Genomic DNA, 22,823 nt, shown 5'->3' on the forward strand with positions numbered 1-22,823 from the left:
GGCGGGGTTGACCGGTAGCAGCCAGCAGCAAGGAAACCAGGAAACATGATCATGAGTGACTGATTTCAACACCACAAATACGTTTGAGATAGATCCTAATGCATCATAATGAAACGCGAGAAAGTGAAAGACGCGGCAGCACATGAGCAGATGTTTATTTAAAACAACAGCCTGTGTTTACAACAGAACCCTCAGGGTCCCTCAACTGGTTCACCCACATCCATTTCAATCAATTCATGAACTGTATTTGTCACGTCCATGTATTCATATATGCCTAAAGGATATTAATATCCTTTATATATATATATATATATATATATAATGCAACAGGGACAAAAGATTTGGATCTTTTAATATCCTTTAGGCAGGGGGCACCACCTAATGTGTTCAGCTGAGCGAACCACTCTCTGCAGGGCCTTGCGGTCATGTTCAGTGCTGTTTCCGAACCAGGAAGTGATGCTCTTGATGATGCAGGAGTAGAAATTGTTAAGTATTTGAGGGGATACCCAGAATTTCCTCAGGTGTCTGAAGTGAATCCGTCTCTGTCTTGCCTTTCTCACCACTGAGTTAATATGCAGCGCCCATGTCAGACCCTCTTTGATGTGAACACCAAGGTACAGTGCTGGAAGTTGTCCACCCTCTCCACCGAGGACCTGTTGATATTAAGTGGCGCGGGGGCGTAGTTGCTTCCCTGCTTCTTACCAAACAACTATCATCTCTTTAGTCTTGCTGAGTGACATTTCTAAGTAGGTTGTTGTTGTCCTGACCCCAGCAGGTCAGGTCCTCTACTTCTTTCAGGCAGGCCTTAAATTTGGGCCATTCATCTACGGAGGCTTCAGATGCCTGAGGAGAGGAGACATATGAGCAGAGGAGTTTGACTGCTTGCTTGTTGTGTGACAGGCTGATTGGTTGATTGATTTCATGATGAATTCATTTTGATCTCACCTGATCAAATTCACCAGCTCTGGCCGTGTTCACCACATCAGCATCCTCATGGTATTCGGACGAATCCTGTAAGGAGAGAGAGCTCTGTGTCACGGTTAAGTATTAATCCTAATGGAGATGATACAATGACACTGTGAGAGTGAATGGATGGGTGAAGTTAACAGTCTTTCAAAGATGGAGATACAGCAATATAGACTAACCAGCTCGCCCTCATATGCAGCTACCCTTCCCTCCATCTCCAAGCTCCTGAGGAGAAAAGTTGAGTATAAGTTGTCACATATACAGGTTAACACTCTTACAGTCCAATAGCATAAAATGAATGTAATATAGGCCTAACTACACTTGGTGCTCTGTAGCTAGCACTGAGGTCAAGGCAATTGGCAGTGTTGCTTCTGGGAATCTCGAGCTTGAAGAGGAGTGAACATTTCACAATTACACCCAAGTTAAACATGATTATTTTTTTTAAAAGACTGATTCAAATTTCTTTTGAGTCATCATATTTAAATTTCACTTTTGCAATAAAACATATGATAACATTTCAAAAAAGTGAGAGGAATTAAGTATTAAATCCTGGGCATTTAGCATTTACATCATCATGTAGCAAGATAATGTATGTGAAAAAATATAATAATCAGAGTCTTTCATTCCCCCTCCACATTCACATTTAATAATAATTGCTCACAATGAGAGGACAGTGTTATGAGAGAACAACAAGACATTTCATATTAAGCAGTATTGAGGATCTTGTTTTATGATGTTACCTCTTTATGTTACTGTGACATCTACCACACATTGTTAGACACATAGCATCGGCCATTGTTTCTTTTTAATTGCTAGATGGTGGAGGAACTGCTGACATGTTATTCTTCCTCAATAGAAGAAAAAAGAATAAAACGGACCGAGGATAAAGGCTCACAGTTCTTTTCACAAAAGGGAAGTTACAGATTCATGTTTTCAGAATTAAGCAGAATAATGACTCACAGAGACTTCTCTCCATACTGCCTTCGCCCTGAAACAACAGTAAAAAAACAACATCAATTAACAGTAGTAATGAGGAGGTAGCCACATCAGATAAAAACAGGACTTTGAAACTCACTGAACATTACTCCAACCCAACAACAAATGGAGACCAGGAGAATCAGTGCTGTGAAACATCCAAAGACACCTGCCACCACCCAGACGGGGAGACGATTCAGCACTGCAGGAGCAGGAAGATGAAGAAGAGATGAAAGCGGAACTCACCTGTCACAAGGATATTTTACTTCAATCTATCAGTGGATCCACTGTACCTTCTTTATCCAAATACAGCCTCTTACTGCCTATGGCGGTGGTGTGGTCAAAGCTGTCTGACACTTCACAGTGGTACGTTCCAGCGCTGCTCCTCCCTACAGACAGCAGGAGTATAGACTGTTCTGAAGGCTGGTTGACCACGTAAAAGAATCTTCCTTGGTCATGTAGTAGGGTGTTGTTGAGGAACCACTGGTACCGTGGAAGAGATCCCTTTGCCGCCTTGCAGTAGAACCTCAGGCCGATCACAACATGGTTTTCTCCAACGTCATAGTCGTAATGCATCATCACGGGCCCACCTACCGGGACTGTTGAAGACATTATGGTTCAAAAAGAGACATCATGGATAAAGATCAAAAGACAGTAGTACCACAGTGTTATGTCAGCAGTTTCAAACAATTCACATACCAACTTCTAGGGGAATCCTTTGACTGAATTTGATCCGGTCTCCATTGTTTGCATGGCACTGGAGCCATCCCAAGTGCCGGCCCAAGACCAATGGAACCTTAAATGTGGCGTTTGTCTTTTCAACTGTCGTAATGGAAACCAATTCTGTCCTGTTGTATAGTGAAAAGGTGACAGGCGGAGTCCCTTTGGTTGACTGACAGGTGACCATGGCAGAATAGTTGTGGGGATCTTGCTTTAACACAGTGAAGGAGATGTCAGGGGTTGACACCACGTCTGAGGGAGAAAGATGTAGGGCTTTTTTTTTTTTTATTGTTCAAAGAAACCATGTGATATCTATACAATGTGAACCTGAGAGTTTATTCACAACAGCTAACCTTTGACTGTGATTACAACTTCAGAGCTGTTGGAGGTGAAGACTGTTTTGTTGAAGTGGTTGGTGGCAACACACTTGTAGGAGCCGCTGTCTTTAGAAGTAGTTCTGAGGGAGACACAGATAATTGTTTCAGCAACTTTGCTTTTACTCGTTCAGTTCAAAATGAGCATGCTCAGTGGCCTTCATGACAAAGGACTTCTTTTTCAGACAATGTTGGACAGATGTTTGTTGGGAAATGAGTCATAGAACACAGAAACATGCTTAATAAAAGGCTTTTTGGCACTTTCCAACATGTTACCTTTTTTTTGTCTGTACATTTAGAGCGTCTTTTTAATGCAACTATTTTTTGTTTTTGTTTACAGTACAGAATTACTAGTACAGAACTCTAGCTAACTGTGTCTAGTTTTATACTAAGCTAAGCTAATTGCTTCTTATGCTGCTTCCACAACATTTAAATCATTACGAGCATACGAGCAGGAAAAAACTGCCCACATTTCTGATACCGCTGATATCTCCCACTTGGTGAGAAGAACTATAGATATGTTAACAAACTGTTGGCAAAATAGCTGCAAATGCAACACCACTGGCAGTTTATGCGAAATAAAATCTTAACACAATGAAGTCAGATCATTTTATAGGAGATCTACACTGTTGCTTATATACTCTGCTGCTACTGCTACTACTAATACTACTGCTTTGTGACTATTACATACAGAGCCCTATCATCCATGCAATACTCCCTGCCAACCACCCAAAATCACCATTGCAACCACCTAGCAACACCCCACCAACCAATTAGCAACCACCTTATAAAGATCTAGTTTTATGTCTGCACCACACACACACACAGTACAGAATAGTTAACACTTACCAAATAAATCCTTCAACAGCTCACAACACCATAGCAACCACCTAGTAATGGAGAAGCAGCTGCCCAGACACCACCTAAATGGGATTCCACTGACCTGTTGATTAAGAGACGGCCATCTGCAACATAGTGGAGACGAGACGGAAGGACAAGCTGTCCATTTAGCAGCCACTTGTAAGAGACATGATTTCCAGATGTAAGATCACAGTGTAGCTCCAGTGTCTTCCCCTCAAAGAACTCCACTGGACCTGAATGGACGACGAGCTCTGCACCATTCACTGGTTCTGCAGGACAGACAGATTATTATTATTATTGGGAAAAAATCCTCGCCAGGGAAGTAAAGAAACCTTGTGATGGTGTCCAAACCATGTTTTTTAGCCATGCTAGCTGTGTGGTTCTATGGATGGCAATGTTGTCTGTCTGTCTGGTGGTCAACCTCTTCAGTCCAATCTGAAGTATCTCAACAACTGTTGGATGGACTGTCATGACAATTTGTACAGACATGCATGGTCCCCAGAGAATGAATTCCTCTGACTTTTGGTGATCCCCTGACTGTCCCTCTAGCGCCACTATAGCGTTGACATTATAGGTTTTGAGTAGAATATCTTGAAAACTATTTGATAGTTACTGTAAAATTTACAACAGATATTGAAGTCCCTAGAGGATAAATTCTAATAATTTTGGGGATCCCCTGCCGTTTCATCTAGAGCCATTTCTGTCAAAATTTCAATGTACATATTTAGGTTTATGACCAAATACCTGCCAAATTAATGAAATTCCTATCAGCCTCAGCTGTACATTGTTGTCAGTACTAATTAGCACCTTTCATGCTAACATGCTAAACTTAGACCGTGAACATGGAAAACAACATTATACCTGCAGCTGCATGTTGGTATTGTCATTGTGAGCATATTTAAATGTCTACAATGCTAATTTAATATTTTGGGAACCCTTTCTTTCTTTCCTTTATAAAAGTCTCATCCGGATTAAAATCTGTTTTTAAAAGGGCAGCGTACAGTAAAAGCACTGTAACAATTATAAATGTAACACAGACAATGCCGAAGCCAAGCCAACATGCCCAAATATCACCTTACACCTTAAAAAAAACATGCACTTTCAGAAATGTTTTTCCCATTGTGTTGAGCTTTTACAAACATACATGCCCATAATGTTACTGTTACAGGGAGCCATATACATATGATATACAAAATATACCTGATAATAAAGCAACTCACCAACAACCTTCAGATAGTGTGTGTAGCTGACAGTGGGCTCTATGTTAGAGTTGTTCTGTCCCTTGGCCACACACTCCAGGTTTCCTTCATGCTTAGGTTTGATTACCATGAGGAAGACTGCATCCTCCCCATTCAGGGAGGTGGTTTCCCCAAAAAACTTTCCACGGTTATCCTCCCTGGAAAAGGTTGATAATTAGGGGGATTACGCATTTTATTGCAGTGGTTAAATTAAATGTGAAAAAATACTCACTTAAATAACTGAAACAGGATAGTTTCATTCTCTGGGTGGATTTTCAGTTTACACCGAAACTCTGCAACGCTTTTCACCAAAGCCTCCGATGGGCCAAACAGTTGTGGATGCCCCAGAATTGACTGACCTGTCAAACAATTAAATTAAATGAAACAAAACTACACAAACATTCAACAGAAAGAATCAGGAGCTACAACAATTTGAATTGACTAAACACACACTTAAACAACACAACTGACTTACTGCTCTCCTTGCTACAGTAGCACAACACTGTAGAGAGGAAAAAGAAATCCAATATTGTAGTTTACAGTACAAGAGTTTTAAATTGTGAAACACTAAGTGTACTGCAGTGCAGTTTGTGTTGAGTAGCTTACCCAGTACGACCACAAAGGTGAAGGAAGTAAACATTCTTGAAGAATAATTACTGTCTTTAATGCAACTGTATACTTCAAATATGACTACACTACTCTATGTATTACAGGAGTTTTGACAGTTCTGAATGGAGGGTTGAAGCACTTTCGGTGCAAACAGTAAACACACACACGCACTTAGAAACATGTGCAAATAGCTGATAGTGTTACACTACACCTCCCTGAATTACCCTCCCTCATAAATCATAGGAGTAAGTCATTCACTCAGTGGTGTTGTTATTTTTTGAAAAATGTGAATATCAAAACAACATACGTCAGAGGCCTTATGAAGAGGTGAAGATGTAATGCAGCATAATTTATTTCATTGGTTTAACTGAAGAAAAAAAACACTTAAAATTAGAAATTGCATTTTCAAACTCACGACAGTATACAGTACTTCAACTATAATCTTTATTTAATTTTTATTTTTTTTAATGTTCCACCAGTTCCACCAACTTGCAACATGGAAGCTCAGGAAAAGGCATAACTGCAATACCTGCAAATATAGCTGCAGATTTTAACTGACATAATAAACAATCTGCTTTTTAAGATTACTTTTTGGGCATTTCTGCCTTTAATGATAGGAAAGCGATGAAAGAGGGTGAAGACATGCAGGAAATCGTCCCAAGTCGGACTCAAACCCCGGACCTTCTGCGTCGAGGCATGAACCTCTGTATATGTGCGGAGGTGAACAATTTGATGAGAGGTGTAAGTTCCTCCTGTGTCATACTGTGATCTCTATGGTCTAACAGAGAGAGCGAGAAAGGGAACTGTCCTTATGCCACATTGTTTCTCATATAATAATAAAAAAACATTCACTTCATTTCATTTCAGCATACAGAGATGGTCAAAAAAGTTGAATTCTAAAAATATTTTTTTGTCCATTCTTAAAGAGTAGATTTTGTCTTATAAAGATTCAAGAGTTTCTGCGCCATCTAGAATCCCACAGAATCCCAGTCTGTATCGTCCTGTTCGCCTCCTGACTGGGACATGGTTGCAGACAGAGGAAGTGCATCAGGGGTGGGACTGGAAGGCACAAACATTGGTTGAACAGGTTGATTTAAGAAACAGATCAATAAACTTTGAGGTCCATAAAGATAATGCTTACTTTGCTGTAGCAATGTGGGCATGGCCTGTGAAAGAAATGAGAGGTGGATACATATGAAAATCTAATACAAATTCAGTTACACATTTCCAGTCAATTGATTTCTCTCTTACGCATACAAAGACGCACACACCTTGCTTGTCGTCAAACATCTTGTACACACAGCCTACACCCACTGCCAACATCAGAAGAAGGAGGCAGCAGAACGCTATGCTAATGGCCTCTATGGTGTTCATGAAAACCTCTGTGGAAGAGAAGGTACAATGCCAGTGAAGTAATACATACAGAGGCAGCATGTGAGGCATTTAAACATGTAATATGTGCTTTTTACTTGGTGGTGTTTCAGTGGTAGACGTTGCTCCAGGCATGGAGTAAAGGTTCCAGTCTGATCGAGAGTAAAAAAGTGTGATGCAGGACAGTAAACAGTGTAGAGACCCCACACAAAGAGGACATGTATAAAAAAAAAGGCACACATGTAAAATGTCGAGATGAGTTTCAATGAAAAAGAAGTCAGAGTTACATGAGAAGATACCACTATCTGTACCATATGTACTGTGAATGAAAAGACTGGAAACAGCTTGCCTGGCTCTGTCTAAAGGTAACAAACTCCAGCTACTAGCACCTCTAAAGCTCACCAATTAACACATTATATTTTGTTGGTTTACCCAAGGGTGACTTTTTTTTAAAGAGTGCCAGATTTGATAATATGAAGATGCCCTGGGGCCAATGGTCCCTTCTGACATTTTTTTTTAACAATAACAATTACTTACAAATGCACTGATCTATAACCATTTTTATTTTCATTGTCACAATTATCGTTCTTTTTTTTTAATGGCAATTTAACCAAATCAACACAACACATTCTGCCTTAGTTTTACATCTGTAGTCAGATAACCGAACATACTGTATGGAATATCTTAAACTTGAAGTTGATTAAAATATTAACCTCATGTTCATGTTAAACATGACTTATTATGCGTAATGCAAAGTTTGTTAACATTTAAGCTTTGACTCTTGCTCTTGTCTTTCCTAAACCGAGGCTAGCGGCCGTATGAAATCTAGCCGCGGAAACGATTTCTTGATTTGCCTTAACTTCCTGGAGTCTCCGCTGTTTGCCCGAAAACTCATCACTGCACCTGGCCAAGACGCAGACTAGCATAACCCACCTAAAAAACATGTTTCTACACTTTGTGTTTGTATTGATTAAACAAATGTGTTAATTAGTGAGAGGTGCTGGTAGGCAGATTTTGTGACCTTTAGACAGAGCGAGCTAGCCGTTTGCCCCTGTTTCCAGTCTTTATGCTAAGCTAAGCTAACCAGCTGCATGACGGTAGCTTATTTACTGCACACACATGAGAATGGTATCTATAGCCTCTTTCCGACCAAATAGTTACAGGAACGTAGTTATAGGAACAGTCCACTTCTAAACAGTTCTACTAACTACTCTCCCCCCAAAACCGTTTTTTCCCATTTGCATTCACACTGGCCAAGTGGCCATAGGGACTGACCTTTTGTTATTATAATCACAGCCATCTAACTACCACTATGCGGAAAAGGGAAAAGACCCTGTCCTGAAGTAGGAGCTGAAAGAGTTACAGGAACTGTGGCCAGAGGAACTTAATAATCCCCAAATTGGTCCAGTCGGAACAGGAGAAAAAAAGGGTTCTAGGAACGTTGCAAAAATCCCTCCGGTCGGAAAGCGGCTAAAGTAATCGTTTTGGTAAACAAGCAAATAAGCACATTTCCCAAAATGTCCAACTATTCCTTCAAGATTACTTTTATTAGACACCTAGTCTTAATCTTTTCACCTGTGACTCGGACCAGCACGACTGCACTCTCCACCCAGGGCCCGGTGTCATCGTAGCTGTCCCTGCACCTGCAGCGGTAATACCCAGACTCCTCTGGGCTGAGCTTGGCCAGAACAAGGGTTCGTCTATGGTCCGTTAGGGCATAGTGAGACAGGACAGGCTGAATATGGGAGTCCTCATGTGTCTCAGAGGGAAGGACAGAGTCGTTCAAGAGCCAGGACACATAAGGGAAAGTTCCTCTGCTGATTTGACAGCTCAACCTGGCTGCGACGATTTTGGAGTCAGCTCTGTAGAGATATTCAACCTCAACTTTCACATCACCTCCGACTGGGACTGGACGAACAGGGGGCAGAAAGAAAGAAAGATTAATAAAGAGCAGAAGGAAAGTAGGCAATCACAGAAAGATAGATTTCATTCACATATCGGTGTAGCTCATACCCACTTCCAGAGTCACAGGCTCACTCATCAACTCCTGAACCTCAGTAGTCAGCCGACACCGAGCCACGCCCATGTCCAGCCCGGGTACCATGGCGACAGGGAACCAGGCAGTGAGGGATTCAGTAGCTGTGACAGATCCCACTTCTTTGTCATCTAGTAAAAGAGAGATGTTGACCGGAGGACTCCCTCTTGTTGACCAGCAGGTCACGTTGCCACGATGAGTGGCTCCCTCTTTAGAGATGTAGAAAGAGATTCTTGGTTTGGAAACGTAGACTGGTGGTGGAGGAATAAAGAGGGGAGAAGATGGGACGATACAGGCCATGTTAGGCTGCAGTGAAATAAAAAAAATAAAAAAATAAATAACATTTCAGGCAATTATTTTTGTGTTGACACATACCTTTGACCGTCACCTGGACCTCTAAGCTGCTGGAAACCCTGGTTTCCTGCACCCTGGACCAAGCCATGCAATAATAGTACCCAGCATGCTCTGGTGCCACATTCCTCATCACTAGTTTGTTCGCAGTGAGGAGAAGGAGGGGAGAGGTTAAAGCTGTTACTTCCTTCCTGTTGAAAAACCAGGTGTAGGAAAGGTGGGAGCCTTTTGTGACGCTGCAGCTCAGAACAATGCGTGACCCCTCATATGCGGCGGGGGGAAAGGGTTCAGAAGTCACTCTGGTGTTTGATGGTGGAGCTTGAGGTCAGGGAATATAGATGGTTGGGGAAGAGAAGAAAAAGTCAAGTTTGGGAACTTTTGTCTCCGGTAAAATAACTGTGATATTAAAGCTAAAGCTCTAACAGGATGAATGCTTTCTCTGTCTTTGTCTTTTACTCACTGACTACACTCAGCTTGATGCTGTCGCTGACTCCCGTGCTTCTTCCTGTCGTCGCCTTGCAGTGGTATGACCCCTCGGATGATGCAGTGACCTTAAGGTTGAATGAGGCAGGTTGGTCCCCTTGGAGATCAGCAACCGTGTCAATCAGGACACCACCGTCCCCCATCAGCTCATAGGTCACTGGCAGAGAGGAGTCTGGTGCAATACACAGGAAAACCACCCTTGAGCTGAGGTAGGCCATGTTAGGACCAGTCAGCACTGGGCGAAGAGAGATCGATCCACCTGAAGAAAGACATGACACAGGGAGTTGGGGTGGAGTCCTGAAATTTACTTTAAGTGTTAAAGAGAGAATGAGCAGATACTGTCAACAAATTATTTTATTTAATGTAATGAGATAGATGAAAGAATAATATCTGAAAAGTTCTGAACCAATGAAAGCTCTATCAGCCAGCTGAGCTCCGTAACTTAAGCACCTCTTAAACAAACTTACTTATCTTGATGAACAAACTCGCCAGGGCTGAAATAAAAAAATCAACAACACATAAGAATATTAATCCACTAAATTATTTATTTATGTTGCCATTTTCAACTAATTTCGACTAACTCACCCAAAATTGGCAGCAAATTAAGAGTGTGTAGATTCTTCATATCAGCGCTCCGCATTTATCTTTTGCATGGTTTTTTCAAACTCGGTTCAGTGTGTGTGTGTGTGTGTGTGTGAGTTTGTGTGTGTGCATGTGTGGAACTATGTGTTTGTGTAAAAGCTAGGGGTGTTGCACATGTGTTGCAAGTAGATAACCATATAAGGCTGCATGTTTGGTTCAATTTTATGGAACACATAAAGCTTGAAAAATGCAAACCACTATTACAAATATTTAATGAGCAAGATATTTGAAAAACACTCACAGTTCATTGAATACAGGTCAAGATTTAAGAAAAAAATTTACATAGACCCAACAATTTCCCACGAGCAAGCATTTGGTGCAAAAGTGGCTATATAACATGGCATATGAATGTTAAAATAAGACCTTTGCAGAAAGAGGCACCAACTGCATTTCTTATCTTTGTGTATCACGTTACTGGAACCGTGACAGTTCATCAGTCCCTGGACTTTTTATTTTCAGCCACCCCCTCCCAGCTCTGGTCGGCCATAACAAGGCTGTATTTGTAGGTGGAAATCTGTGGATGGAAAGGCCGGACAGTTGGGGACTTTAATCAACCATTAAGGGGGGGTCCTTAGAGTGGTTGAGGGGGGCGTCCTCTTCGTTGGCTGCAGAATGGACTCTGTGGGGGTTTCTCTGACGTCTGAGCATTGTGGCATGCTGCTTTACCAGGAAACGCTTATCTGAGCTGCTCTGTGATGGAAAATGCATACAAATTTATAGACACACATGCACACAGTTACACTAGAAAAGCATAATACGCCAATAGACCAGGGAATGACTCACTTGCAACAACCAAATCAACTGTGTGTATTTGAATATTTGTTATATTCTTTCTGTGGCTAAATTGTAAGTATGTAAGTGTTTATTGACATGTGACTTACCATAACCAACATGTCTTTTAGTCTCTCGATGGCCTTCTGATTGGCTCGTCCACGTGACACATATGAGGTTAAGATTATACTGAGGAAACAGAATCAAGACCAGCAGATCAGATGAAAGCACTGTATGTCTATTTTTAAAATAGCTTGTATCTATTGATGATTATTAGTTTTACACAACATGTATGCAGCACATGCTGCTTCTAGTTATCTTACCCAATGGGTCTTCTGTTTTCTTTCAAACTGGAAAAACTCATCACACTGCAAATACAGAGCCAGTGTTTGCATACACCTGTTGCATACTTACATCTCAGCTAGTATGAGCGGCAGGATGAAGGCCTCAGATGACAGGTAGCGGAGAGTGGTCTGTGCTGAGCTCGGGAGACTGTGCACACACACTGCTGTAACATTAAACACAGTTTCTCCTTTTCCAAATGGACCACAGGACGACCTGGAAGGGGAAACAGGAGGAACACATTTGAGAAATGAGCAGCAGAGAAAATGCAAAAAAAAAGGCAAATATATTAACAATTAAACAACTGAAGAAACAAAAAGGGTGGATCGAAACTGAACACTGTTACATGTGTAAAGTATGTTCTATGTAAGTCAGCAAATAAGTCAAAATTACAGTAAAATTACATGTTTTGGTAGTGTGGGACATTTTTCTGGTAGAGGTTGAAGCCCAGTGTAGTTGCAGCCATGATGAGACCGAGCAGCAACATAAAGTGGAATAAAACGGAGGAGCTGGAGCCTCGAAACATCCTCTGCTCTGCCACGCAGCACCGCAGCATCATGAACTGAAGACAGTATTAGAGACAGAGAGAGAGAGAGAGAGAGAGAGAGAGAGAGAGAGAGAGAGAGAGAGAGAGAGAGAGAGAGAGAGAGAGAGATTGACATTGCTGGAAAATGTTCAAAAACAGTTTATGGTCACTAGTGCTTTTTGGTCACAACTCATGTATTGTACAATAGACCCGATCAAAGATAGAGAGGGAAAAAAAAGTACTATGAATTAATTTAACTTACCAAACTATTGTAGGACCGACTCAAATCTGTTTTCTAGAATCTGACAAATATATCGGAGTAGATTACTTAAAGGAATAGTTTGTAATTGCTTTCTTGCCGAGAGTTCGATGAAAAGATTGACACAACTCTCATGGCTGTACGTTAATCATGAAGCTCAAGCAAGGAGATAGTTAGCTTAGCTTAGTTTAGCTTAGCTTAGCATAAATACCGAAAAAAAAGGGGGAAACAGCTGGCCTCTACAGCTCACTGATTAACAAGTTGCACATGTCATGGTGGCGACAAGACTCCGGGAACTCACTGCACCGACCCAAGAAATCATCCTGCACCTGATCCCCCATAAAACCACAATGGACCATTTGTACACTTTGATTTTTGCACAGATTCAACAAACAATATATAACATGTTCATTAGTAAGCTTTAGAGGTACAAGTAGATTTAGTTTACTTTGGACAGAGCCAGGCTAGACATTTCCAGTCTTTATGCTAAGATAAGCTAATCGGCTGCTGGCTCTAGCTAAATATTTACAGTAGAGACACAAGAACGGTGGCAATCTTCTCATCTTTTACTTGGCAAGAAAGCAAATAAGCTTTTTTCCCAGATTTTTCCAAAATCATTCCTTTGTAAATTTGTTAATGTAATTTGTGCAAAAATCATCATGTTACGAAACAAATAATAACTTCCAGCTGAATGTCTTGGAGTCTTGGTTTGTTTATCTTTATGTCATTCACATTAACCATCATGTATTGAATATTGCTTTGGTACTTTTGAATTCTTCCCAATGAGTAATTTGAATGTGTTTATTCCATTATATGAACAGCTTTGTCAGATTGGTTTTCTTTTATTTATTGAAGTGTGATTACTATTTACTTTATTGTTAGATTAAATCTTTTTAGGTCATTGTTCTCGGACATTTTGTGACATTCTTGCAGTGCAGGATGTTGAATGACACGGAGACAGTTATGTGTAATAGATGATCCATAACTCTCATGTCCCAGACAACCTTTTGGATGTAGAAGGTGCCCATCAGTATGACAGCTGCTATCAGAGGCAGTAGAGGGCAGTAGTAGACTCCCACCCAGAACACAGTCTGACTGTACACCAGATCCAACACGTAGAAAGGGATCAGGAAGCGCTGTTTCCCCAACAACCGGGACAGCAATGCTGAGGGGTACTTCTCCTGCAGCAGCCTGTCAGACAGAGGAAAGATGATCCTTGATCCTTGATCTTGAACCTTGACTATGTAGTATAACTGAGTTTCAATCTGTTCATGGATAAGCCAAACTGTTTGGGGAATGTACTCAAGAGAGATATCAAACACATTGATCTTTCCATTCAAATGACAACGATGACTAAGAAAGAAAGAGACTGTTGAGCTCAAACAACAAACCCACTTCCTGGGGTAGTTCAAGAGAAAGGCGCTGCAGAAATTGGTGAGGAAGTTGAAGATACACAACTTGTACATCTCTCTACCAAACATGTTCTCACTGCACTATAAAGAAACACACAAATGAAAAGGGGGTTAAGATCACACCTGAAAACATCTACCTGACATCACATATCAGTCTGTAGGACCTTGAAACATACATCTCACTATCAACTCACTTGCCGTTCTGTTGTTGTTAAGGTGAAATATAAGTAGAATCCCAGTGAGGCCAGCTTCAAGAAGATGCTCCTGAAGAAAAGACAGGGTGAACCAATGCAGGTGTGTGTGTGTATGTGTGTGTGTGTGTGTGTGTGTGTGTGTGTGTGTGTGTGTGTGTGTGTGTGTGTGTGTGTGTGTGTGTGTGTGTGTCTGTGTGTGTTATCCTGTGTTTATCTCTCTGTGCACTTTACCTCACAAGGGTGGCATTGACCTGCATTGTGAAAGAGTAGTCTTCAAAAGATGAGATCTTGCGGAAAATGTGAGGGAGGAGCAGGTTGACAAAGGTGATGGTGATGGGAGGGAGGTAATCCAGGACCAAACTGACCAACCAGTGGCTACTCTAAGAAACACAGTCAGTGGTGTTGTGAAAATCCAGGACATACTGTAACAAAACCAAATATTCAGTTTTGTCTAAGTCTGTCTGTCTCTAAACAAAACTGATTTATAAGAACTATGCCTGTTTTCAAAATTCATACATGTTACTCCTATGGTCTAAGACAGCCTAAAAATAATAGTAAACATGAGCTTCCAAATCCAAAAACTAGAGTGCTAAAACTCAAATGTGTGATGTCATCAAGTACAAAGTGTGGAACTGCTCCATAGACAATGAATAGGGAAAGATAGATTACACTGAGAGCACCCAGGGGAATGGCAATAGAATAAAGCTCATTTGGGCATAAAACAAAACAAAAATACTAAATCAGTCTCCCATTCTTTGTCTATGGAGCAGCTCCAGACTTTATACTTGATTACATGACAAGTTTAAGACTTACTTCTTTGGTTTCTGGCTTTGAGAGAGAGTAGCTCATGTTCACAAATATTGATTAAGCCTTTCTTGGCCATGGAAATAACATACTGGAATTCTCAATTTAGGTGGTTTTCCCCTTTTAACCGTTCGAGGTCAATGTCTAACCTCAACCATCTCGCGAGATATTCAGCATCAAAGTCTCACCTTGTAACTTGTTTGTGTGGCGAAGTAGATTAGGTAGAAGGATCCACCCAGCAGAGACAGAACGATCAGGTTGAGGACGGACCTGAGTAGGAAGAGACGCGCCCTTTGTCCAAGTGTCCTCTGAGCCTCGCGCAAGGAGAAACTCTGCTCCTCCAGGAACAGCTGAGGATGAACAGAAAGAAATACAGAAAACCTCTGGACCGTCGTATATATCAGAGATTTACCTCAATCACAACATTAGAACTGCAGTACGCACACACACACATAAAACAAATCACACAGTATAGCTAGATTTTATATATATTGTATACACAGCTCATTAAGCCACGTATTTTAATGTGAAAGAAAATAAAAAATCATAAAGCTAAAAAGACCATCATAAAAAAATAAAAAAATGAAATGCGATGGGGTCGGGGAGGTGTGTAAACTTTTCTCTTAAGGCAGGAGCATAGAGAAAATGATTACTGGGACGAGCAGTATATTGACTTCTCTTTACGGTGAGTTTTGCACATTTATATTTCACTATATTTTACTGGTTCTACAAAGAGGTTAGAAATCAAGCACATTTTCCACCATTTTCTTATGGCCTTTTTTCAAAAATGAGGTATTTTTAATTGACATTTACCACCTTGTGTCTTCATAGTCACGCATACAGTAAATGTACTGTATGTTCATGAATGTGAGTGTATGTGTGTCCAATATGCAAAATCCCTGGGCTGAGTCAGGAGATCTCAACTCCGTTGAGCACCTACAGCATGGGAGATTTTGGATTAACCTGTTAGACCAAACATTATATGGGAAACAGCCAAAGTGGGCAATACGTTTGACAGATTCACTGTCTACTCTCAAAACGTACCAGCATTTGCTCAGTGGCCGTGGTAAATTAGACGAGTGCTATCGTACATGCAGGTTATATGTGTTCATCCACACCTTGAGATCGTTTCTGATGAAGCAGTGTTTGAGAGTAGCAGCAGCAGGGTCCTGGATGGTGAAGTCCCAACCACAAAAGATCTTGTAGCTCACGTTCATACTGTAACGCTTCCCGAGCATCCAGGTGTGCTTGTAGCCAACCGTTGTTCTATCAGAGAAGTTTACAGATTTAATACAGCTGCTTTCTTTAAGATGTAAGGAAAATGGCTGTTGAAACTTTTGGCTCATTTGCAATTGCAATTATATCCTAACTGACCGACGGACCACCATGATGAGACTGAGGAAGAAGATGGTGAGAATTCCAGTGAGGTACAGCAGAGGTGTATTCAAGCATAGCAAATTCAGGGAGCCACGAGTATAGAAACCAAAAAAGACCGGAGAACGATCCAGGTAGCCCTGTAGAAAGGAGAAGTTAGGTTATATGAAACGCATATAGAAAACATACAGTCAACACACACACACACACACACACACACACACACACACACACACACACACACACACACACACACACACACACACACACACACACACACACACACACACACACACACACAAACCCTTACCGTTCCCAGGAAGAAATCCAAAAAGGAGTCATTGCCTCCAAACTTCAAAGGTTCTGTAAAACCACAGAGAACAACACAACAGTGTTTTTGCAGGAGTCTACACTGAGTTGTGGTTATTTACTGTAATCTGTAACTAAAGCTAACTCACCACTGCTGTTGCTCCTGCCATAAAATGTTGTAGGCCCCAGGATGAAACCGCCGATAACAGCACAGTGAAGTATGTTCATGTAAACCAGATATCTAAGGAAAACAAAGTAAGCCTTCACGCCAACTCCAAACCTGCCTGGAACAGATTAGTGAGGGTTAGGATTTTAATTGTGCAACAACATGTGTTTGGCTGAAATCATCATCATCATCATCATCATCATCATCATCATCATCATCATCATCATCGTCATGGTAAAACAATATACTGGAAACCAACCCGTGGTAAAAGAAGTCCTTATAATGTACTTCAGGTATTTCTTACTTTCGATGGCGTGGAGAGAGCGCTGCCATGGCAACAGGCCTGATAGAGTTTCTCCCATATGCGCCCAAGCCCTCTTCCAGTTGATGCTCTGGCTCCTCCTCCAGGACTCCCAAAAACCAATACTGCTGATTTGCATCTTCCTCCTGTCCCTAATTAGCAGCGTAAATATGATATTACATGAATGCCTTTTCAGCTTAACGTGTTAAAAACCCCTGAGCCTAAGCACGAAAACCATTAACCATCTCCATCTAAACCGTAACACAATATTTGAGCAACGATCTTTATCTCCTCACTTTAATGCTGAACATTTTTAAAAGAAGGCAAACAAACACTTCCTAGACTATTTATATTAATTTACTGTATATTTCAACATATAGGATTTAAAGCGTCAATGTCCTAATCATGAGGTGTACTGCTCACTCTTGGAATACAGTTCTATAGTCTGAGAAAAACAACTCTGATGGCATCATCGTGACGTCATCACTTTGACAGAAAGACTGGGTTACAAACTGGAGGTGTGGAGGTGTGAAATGTGTGTGTGTTTGTCAGGCGGGGGGGGGGGTGCAATGACAGAAGCTATTAAGCTGCATTATGGGAATTTTAGGAGTTTGGAGCCATATGAGGAATTAAAAGCCAGGATATTCCAGCCTCTGACGTGTGATACTGATCATTCTTTTCTTTGCTTTTCTTTTAAATCTGTCTTTTGCAAGTCTCCAGTTTTATGAAAGTGCAATACTAAATCAGTGGATCACCCCTTTAACTCAACTGCTTGAGGCAGAATATCACTAGGGATGACATTTTTTTGTTTTGTTTATTTATTTTTACATTACATGTCATTTAGCTGACGCTTTTATCCAAAATGTCTTACAATTGCTATATACACACACACACACACACACAATATGTCAGAGGTTGCATGCCTCTGGAGCAACTAGGGGTTAAGTGTCTTGCTCAGGGACATGTTGGTTGATGTATCACAGCAGGAATTGAACCCAGGTCTCCCACACCAAAGGCATGTGTCATATCCATTGCGCCATCACCACCACCACCTGTGCCATTTTTTATTTATTTTTTGGGCTTTTCCGCCTTTAATGGACAGGACAGTTGAGAAAGGGGAGAGAGAGGGGGAAGACATGCAGGAAATCGTCACCGGTCGGAGTCAAACCCTGGACCTCTGCATCGAGGCATAAAACCTCTAAATAAATGTGTGCCTGCTCTACCCACTGAGCCAATCCGGCCACTGTTGTGTTTATTTTTGTCTATTTCACCAAGATTCTCTTCTAAGGGTTTTCTCAGGCAGTGTTTCCCCCCTCCACTTAAGATGAATCTGAAGGGTCCTGAGATGATTAACAAGATAGGAAAGCAGAAGAAACATATTTCTGCCATACACAAAAAAATAATTTGATAATTTCACATCTTCAGCCCTCTAAAAAGTATTCAAACACCACTATCTGAGAGATGCACACGACTTTCTGGTTGAATTGGCCAACACTCATAGACATGTGCAAGTAAATGCGTTGTTGTAAGTAGACAAAGCTTTTATGATTTTAAAAAACTGGGATACAGGTTCACAAAATAAAATATGGTAGTAGGTCAATCATTTTAACTACAGGATGCGATATAGTGTACTACTAGAGTAGGTGACAGCTTGGACCTTTTCCAGTAGAACATCAAAATAAGATTAGAATGAGAAGAAGCAGATTTGAGGAGTGTGTGATAGGCTCTCCCACCTGGCGTCTCTCTTCCCCTGAATACACATGACCATGTTCCTGAGCGGCTGTGTAGATGCCTTGTCTTTGGGTCCTCTGGACAGGTGGCCATGGCTGATCCTCTTGCCCGCTTCTGGGCCACCCTGGTAGGCCTCGGAGGCTTCCCAATGACCCTGTCTGTCCTGCTCGGGCCGGCTGGCCTGGATGCTGGGCAGCTGATCAAATATCTCTGTCTGATAGTACTCACAGGAGTCCGACGACACAGTGGAACGAGTGCTATCATCTGTGGTGACAATGACACATGAATGTTGTTTTACTTAGCTCAGTTGTTGTTTACAGGGGGTATGTAGGGTAACAATTATTTTCATGATTAATCTGCAGATTGTTTTCTTGATTAATCAATCAATTGTTTTGTCTTTGAAAAGTGAGAAAATAGTAAAAAAAAGGCCCAAGGTTAAATCCTCAAATGTCTTGTTTTGTCTGACCCACAGTGCAAAACCCAAACGTTTTCAGTTTACAAGGATTTAAAAAAGAGATCTTCACATTTTAAAAATATGAACCAGCAAGTATTTGGCATTTATGCCTGAAAGAAATTATTCCAAAAATGATTTATCAAAATAATTGCTAATTTATGTTCTGTTGATTTACTATTTGATTGACTAATCACTTCAGATGGTGTATTTTTTATTTGTTTGTTTTATAATTATACTACACATCTGGATTAGGGCTGGGCGATATGGAGAAAATCAAATATCACGATATTTTTGAACAAATACCCCGATATCGATACTGCTACGATATTGTAGTGTTTACTATTGGTGCTTTCACAAAATATTTACACAGTGAGATTTTAGATAAATAATCATCAGTAATGTGGATATAATGACTAAGTGGGTAAAGGCAAATAATAGAACAGTTACAACAGTCTGGTGAGTTCAGAAAATGACATCACTTTACTGTAAAGCAGCCTTTAAAACTAGGAAAAGACAACATTTATGTCATATTACGATATCCAAAATCTAAGACGATATTTAGTCTCATATCACGATATCGATATAATATCGATATATTGCCCAGCTCTAATCTGGATAGAGAACCATATGCATATGCGTTTGCTTGCTTTCCTTTTTGTTTTTCTTTTCTCTGGCCTCTATATGCAATGTCAGTATTGTCTTGTAAGCCAATGTTGGTTGGCTACAGCTGAATAAAAGTATTTAAATCCATAGATCTTGCAAGTGTATAACACCTTAATGTGCCATAAAGATGCCTGAGCCAAAATAAATTACTAAAATGAAACCCTTTATAAAAAAATATTTGTATGAATTAGACCTGAGCAGGGCTAACCTGTTGACATTTAGCACTGGTGCTTCAGAGTAGAGATGATCCGATACCATTTTTTGCTTCCTGATACCGATTCCGATACCCTGAACTTAGGGTATTGGCCAATACCGAGTACCGATCTGATACCAGTGTGTCATATATTTTATCGGTCTGGCTCAGGTTAAACTCTTTGTGAAACATGAACCAACACAAACAATGAATGCCACAGAACTTTCTTTTATTATGCAGTTTGACAGTCAGTTATAACAGAAAAAGAACATAAATAAACTACTTTAACGTAGATTTTCTTTAGGGCTTTATTACATGGTATCGGATTGGTGCATTAACTCCAGTACTCCCCGATACCGATACCAGCGTTTTAGGCAGTATCGGAGCCGATACTGATACTGGTATCGGTATCGGAACATCTCTACTTCAAAGCATTAGAATCATACATTTGTAGTGCAAACAAAGTGTTGAACAAGCAATATGTCTTCTCCCTCTCACACCCACACATATACATTGTAAATGCAAGGGCACATTTGTATTATTTTTCTGTTACCTGACAGGAGTCTCATGAAGTTGACAGTGTTGTGCTCCTCCATTTTATTTCTCCCTGCACTTCCTCTTTAATAGCAAATGTTCAAACACCAATCTTCTCTCTTCATATAAAACACAAGTCAACAAGCATCTCCACCAAAGCGGCAACTTAAAGTTATGAAAAAGTTACTTCCGCAATCTGCATCAGAATATCCTGCTTTGCACCCCACATCAACGCTCCACTAAAGTGAAGACCCATAAGCGGCTGATATGGAGTTAGTTCTGTTCCTCAAGTCCTGTTGGTGTGGCTCACTTTCTGGCGGGTGGAGCAGATGTCAAATTTGTCCACACATGGACTGACTGTAACTGAATTTGACAGCTCACAGGAAATCACATGACATGACAGGATGCAGAAACAGGCGTTGCATTGGTGGCTGGAAATATCACAACTCTTCTTACAACATAACAAGAACTGCCCATGCATACACACTGGACTGAAAATAAGTGAGAAAATGTTGAAGGTTGATGGTAAAGTTGATTTCATTTTCTAGTGTTTAAGCACTATTGAATGATTTATAATTCAGGCTGATCTGTTTTCAGATGACTGTCCGTGAAATATATAATAGTATTTGCCCCTATTATCAAGTATCAGTTTAAGGTGTGTAAAGCAATGTCACAGCCAAAAGTCAATCTCCCTTTAAACTAAGTCAAATAATCAGGTAAGTAATCATCATCTGCCTTTTCCACTGGATCGATGTAAACTATCATGTGCTTGACGTAGACTTTTATAAAAGTAATTGTGTGCACATCCCAACTTCTGGCAGGTGCAGGACAAGAAGACCCAGCAGGGTCGAAACGTTGCCTTTGTATTAAATATGGGAGCTTAAAGCAGTGTTGTGAACATTATATTTGTTCACTTGACATAGACTTGACATGATCCACTGGGCAGTGTTTCATCGTTTGGAAATCGACGTTTGAATCTAATGCATGAGATGATGTAGCAGAAATGCTCTTTCCACCCACTTGCTACACCACAAAGACATTTGAGGCTTCCAGTCAGTACCATTTACAAAGAAATATGAGCCTGGGTGTCATTTCTTGTGAACTTTTCCAACATGCTTAGTTTCATTTTTACCGAGACGTTCAGCTCTATGTTATTGACTTATTGACGTATTGTTTCTTAAGCTGTCATCACCCAGAACATACTGTATAGATGGACACATCAGGTTTTAATTCAAATTTAAAAAAGAATGACCCTTCGTAAGAATGAATGTGAATGTGAACATGTAAATAACAGATGGGTTGTGGATGGTCATAGGCCTTTTTTTTTTTTTAACTAATTAGCCTACAATAACGATGGCTCTATTCCAGTGACCCAAAAACAGTGTTACAGTGACCGTTACAGTGTGCCATCATACACAATACCAGGACCCTGAAACTAAAGCAGCTGAATGGAATCTAGCCATCATTCATTTTATCATTTACAAGTGTGCTTGTCCTACTTTGACATGTCAAAATGCTTGCTTATGTTAACCCTTTTAGGTGTGGCATTTTACTTGACAGTGAATTAAAATTAATTTGGTCAGGTCACTAACAAAAAATCTCACACAGGCTACACAGTGGTTTAGAGATGTGTGGTCAGATATGTGCAGGTGAGTCAAGAGGAAGGACCAGGACACTTTGTAGCCACACAGTAGTAGTAGTAGTAGTTGTAGTATTGTGAAGTTACAACTAGAACTGTTTGTTCAACATCAGGTGTCTTATGCTATGGTAGCCTAGTCTATAGGCTACTCTACTTCCAGTTAAGTTTTTTTAAATATTAGGCTACGTTTCATTGTAGCCCATAGACTAAAAAAGGTAGGGTAGACTCACCATGTCATGTAACAATTTATATGTTAATTAATTAAAACTGACGGTCTCTGATAAGTTGTGGTTTAACTGTACATACCGGTACGTTGGCATTGTTTGAGTAATGTTAGACAAACACCGGTAGAGGGTGAATAGGACTGAACCAAGAGTGGCAAGTCTGCTGGGGGTCAAATTTACGTTACCTAGTTATGAGTAGATTATGCCGGTAAATATGTTCAGTTAATCGATGTATTGAAAAGCAAGAACATTTTAACCCAATAACTGTAAAATGTCATATGCGACTGAAGGTTTAACTCTCG

General features: G+C 40.6%; 2 protein-coding genes across 2 annotated transcripts; both read right to left on the reverse strand.

The window, feature by feature from the left end:
• Positions 1-129: 129 nt before the first annotated feature.
• Positions 130-10,724, reverse strand: LOC144531041 (uncharacterized). The gene is made up of 23 exons (XM_078270941.1): positions 10,569-10,724; positions 10,451-10,477; positions 9,961-10,242; positions 9,525-9,818; positions 9,128-9,400; positions 8,690-9,022; positions 7,213-7,266; positions 7,015-7,125; positions 6,885-6,909; positions 6,715-6,802; positions 5,741-5,834; positions 5,610-5,636; positions 5,367-5,493; positions 5,117-5,292; positions 3,979-4,165; positions 3,015-3,118; positions 2,641-2,913; positions 2,235-2,540; positions 2,042-2,143; positions 1,927-1,954; positions 1,146-1,191; positions 946-1,011; positions 130-843 (listed from the first exon to the last, which is right to left on the reverse strand). The coding sequence occupies exons 1-23, from the start codon at positions 10,621-10,623 to the stop codon at positions 721-723; spliced, it is 3,201 nt and encodes a 1,066-aa protein (XP_078127067.1). The 5' UTR covers positions 10,624-10,724; the 3' UTR covers positions 130-720.
• Positions 10,725-10,820: 96 nt separating this feature from the next.
• Positions 10,821-21,013, reverse strand: tmc8 (transmembrane channel-like 8). The gene is made up of 16 exons (XM_078277171.1): positions 20,678-21,013; positions 18,817-19,078; positions 17,087-17,235; positions 16,766-16,900; positions 16,618-16,670; positions 16,308-16,447; positions 16,052-16,199; positions 15,122-15,283; positions 14,361-14,509; positions 14,130-14,199; positions 13,919-14,016; positions 13,528-13,714; positions 12,143-12,300; positions 11,811-11,954; positions 11,507-11,585; positions 10,821-11,315 (listed from the first exon to the last, which is right to left on the reverse strand). The coding sequence occupies exons 1-16, from the start codon at positions 20,718-20,720 to the stop codon at positions 11,172-11,174; spliced, it is 2,121 nt and encodes a 706-aa protein (XP_078133297.1). The 5' UTR covers positions 20,721-21,013; the 3' UTR covers positions 10,821-11,171.
• Between the last annotated feature and the right edge of the window lie 1,810 nt (positions 21,014-22,823).

The sequence above is a fragment of the Sander vitreus genome, chromosome 2 (genome assembly GCF_031162955.1).
Source record: "Sander vitreus isolate 19-12246 chromosome 2, sanVit1, whole genome shotgun sequence".
NCBI classification, from domain to species: Eukaryota; Metazoa; Chordata; class Actinopteri; order Perciformes; family Percidae; genus Sander; species Sander vitreus.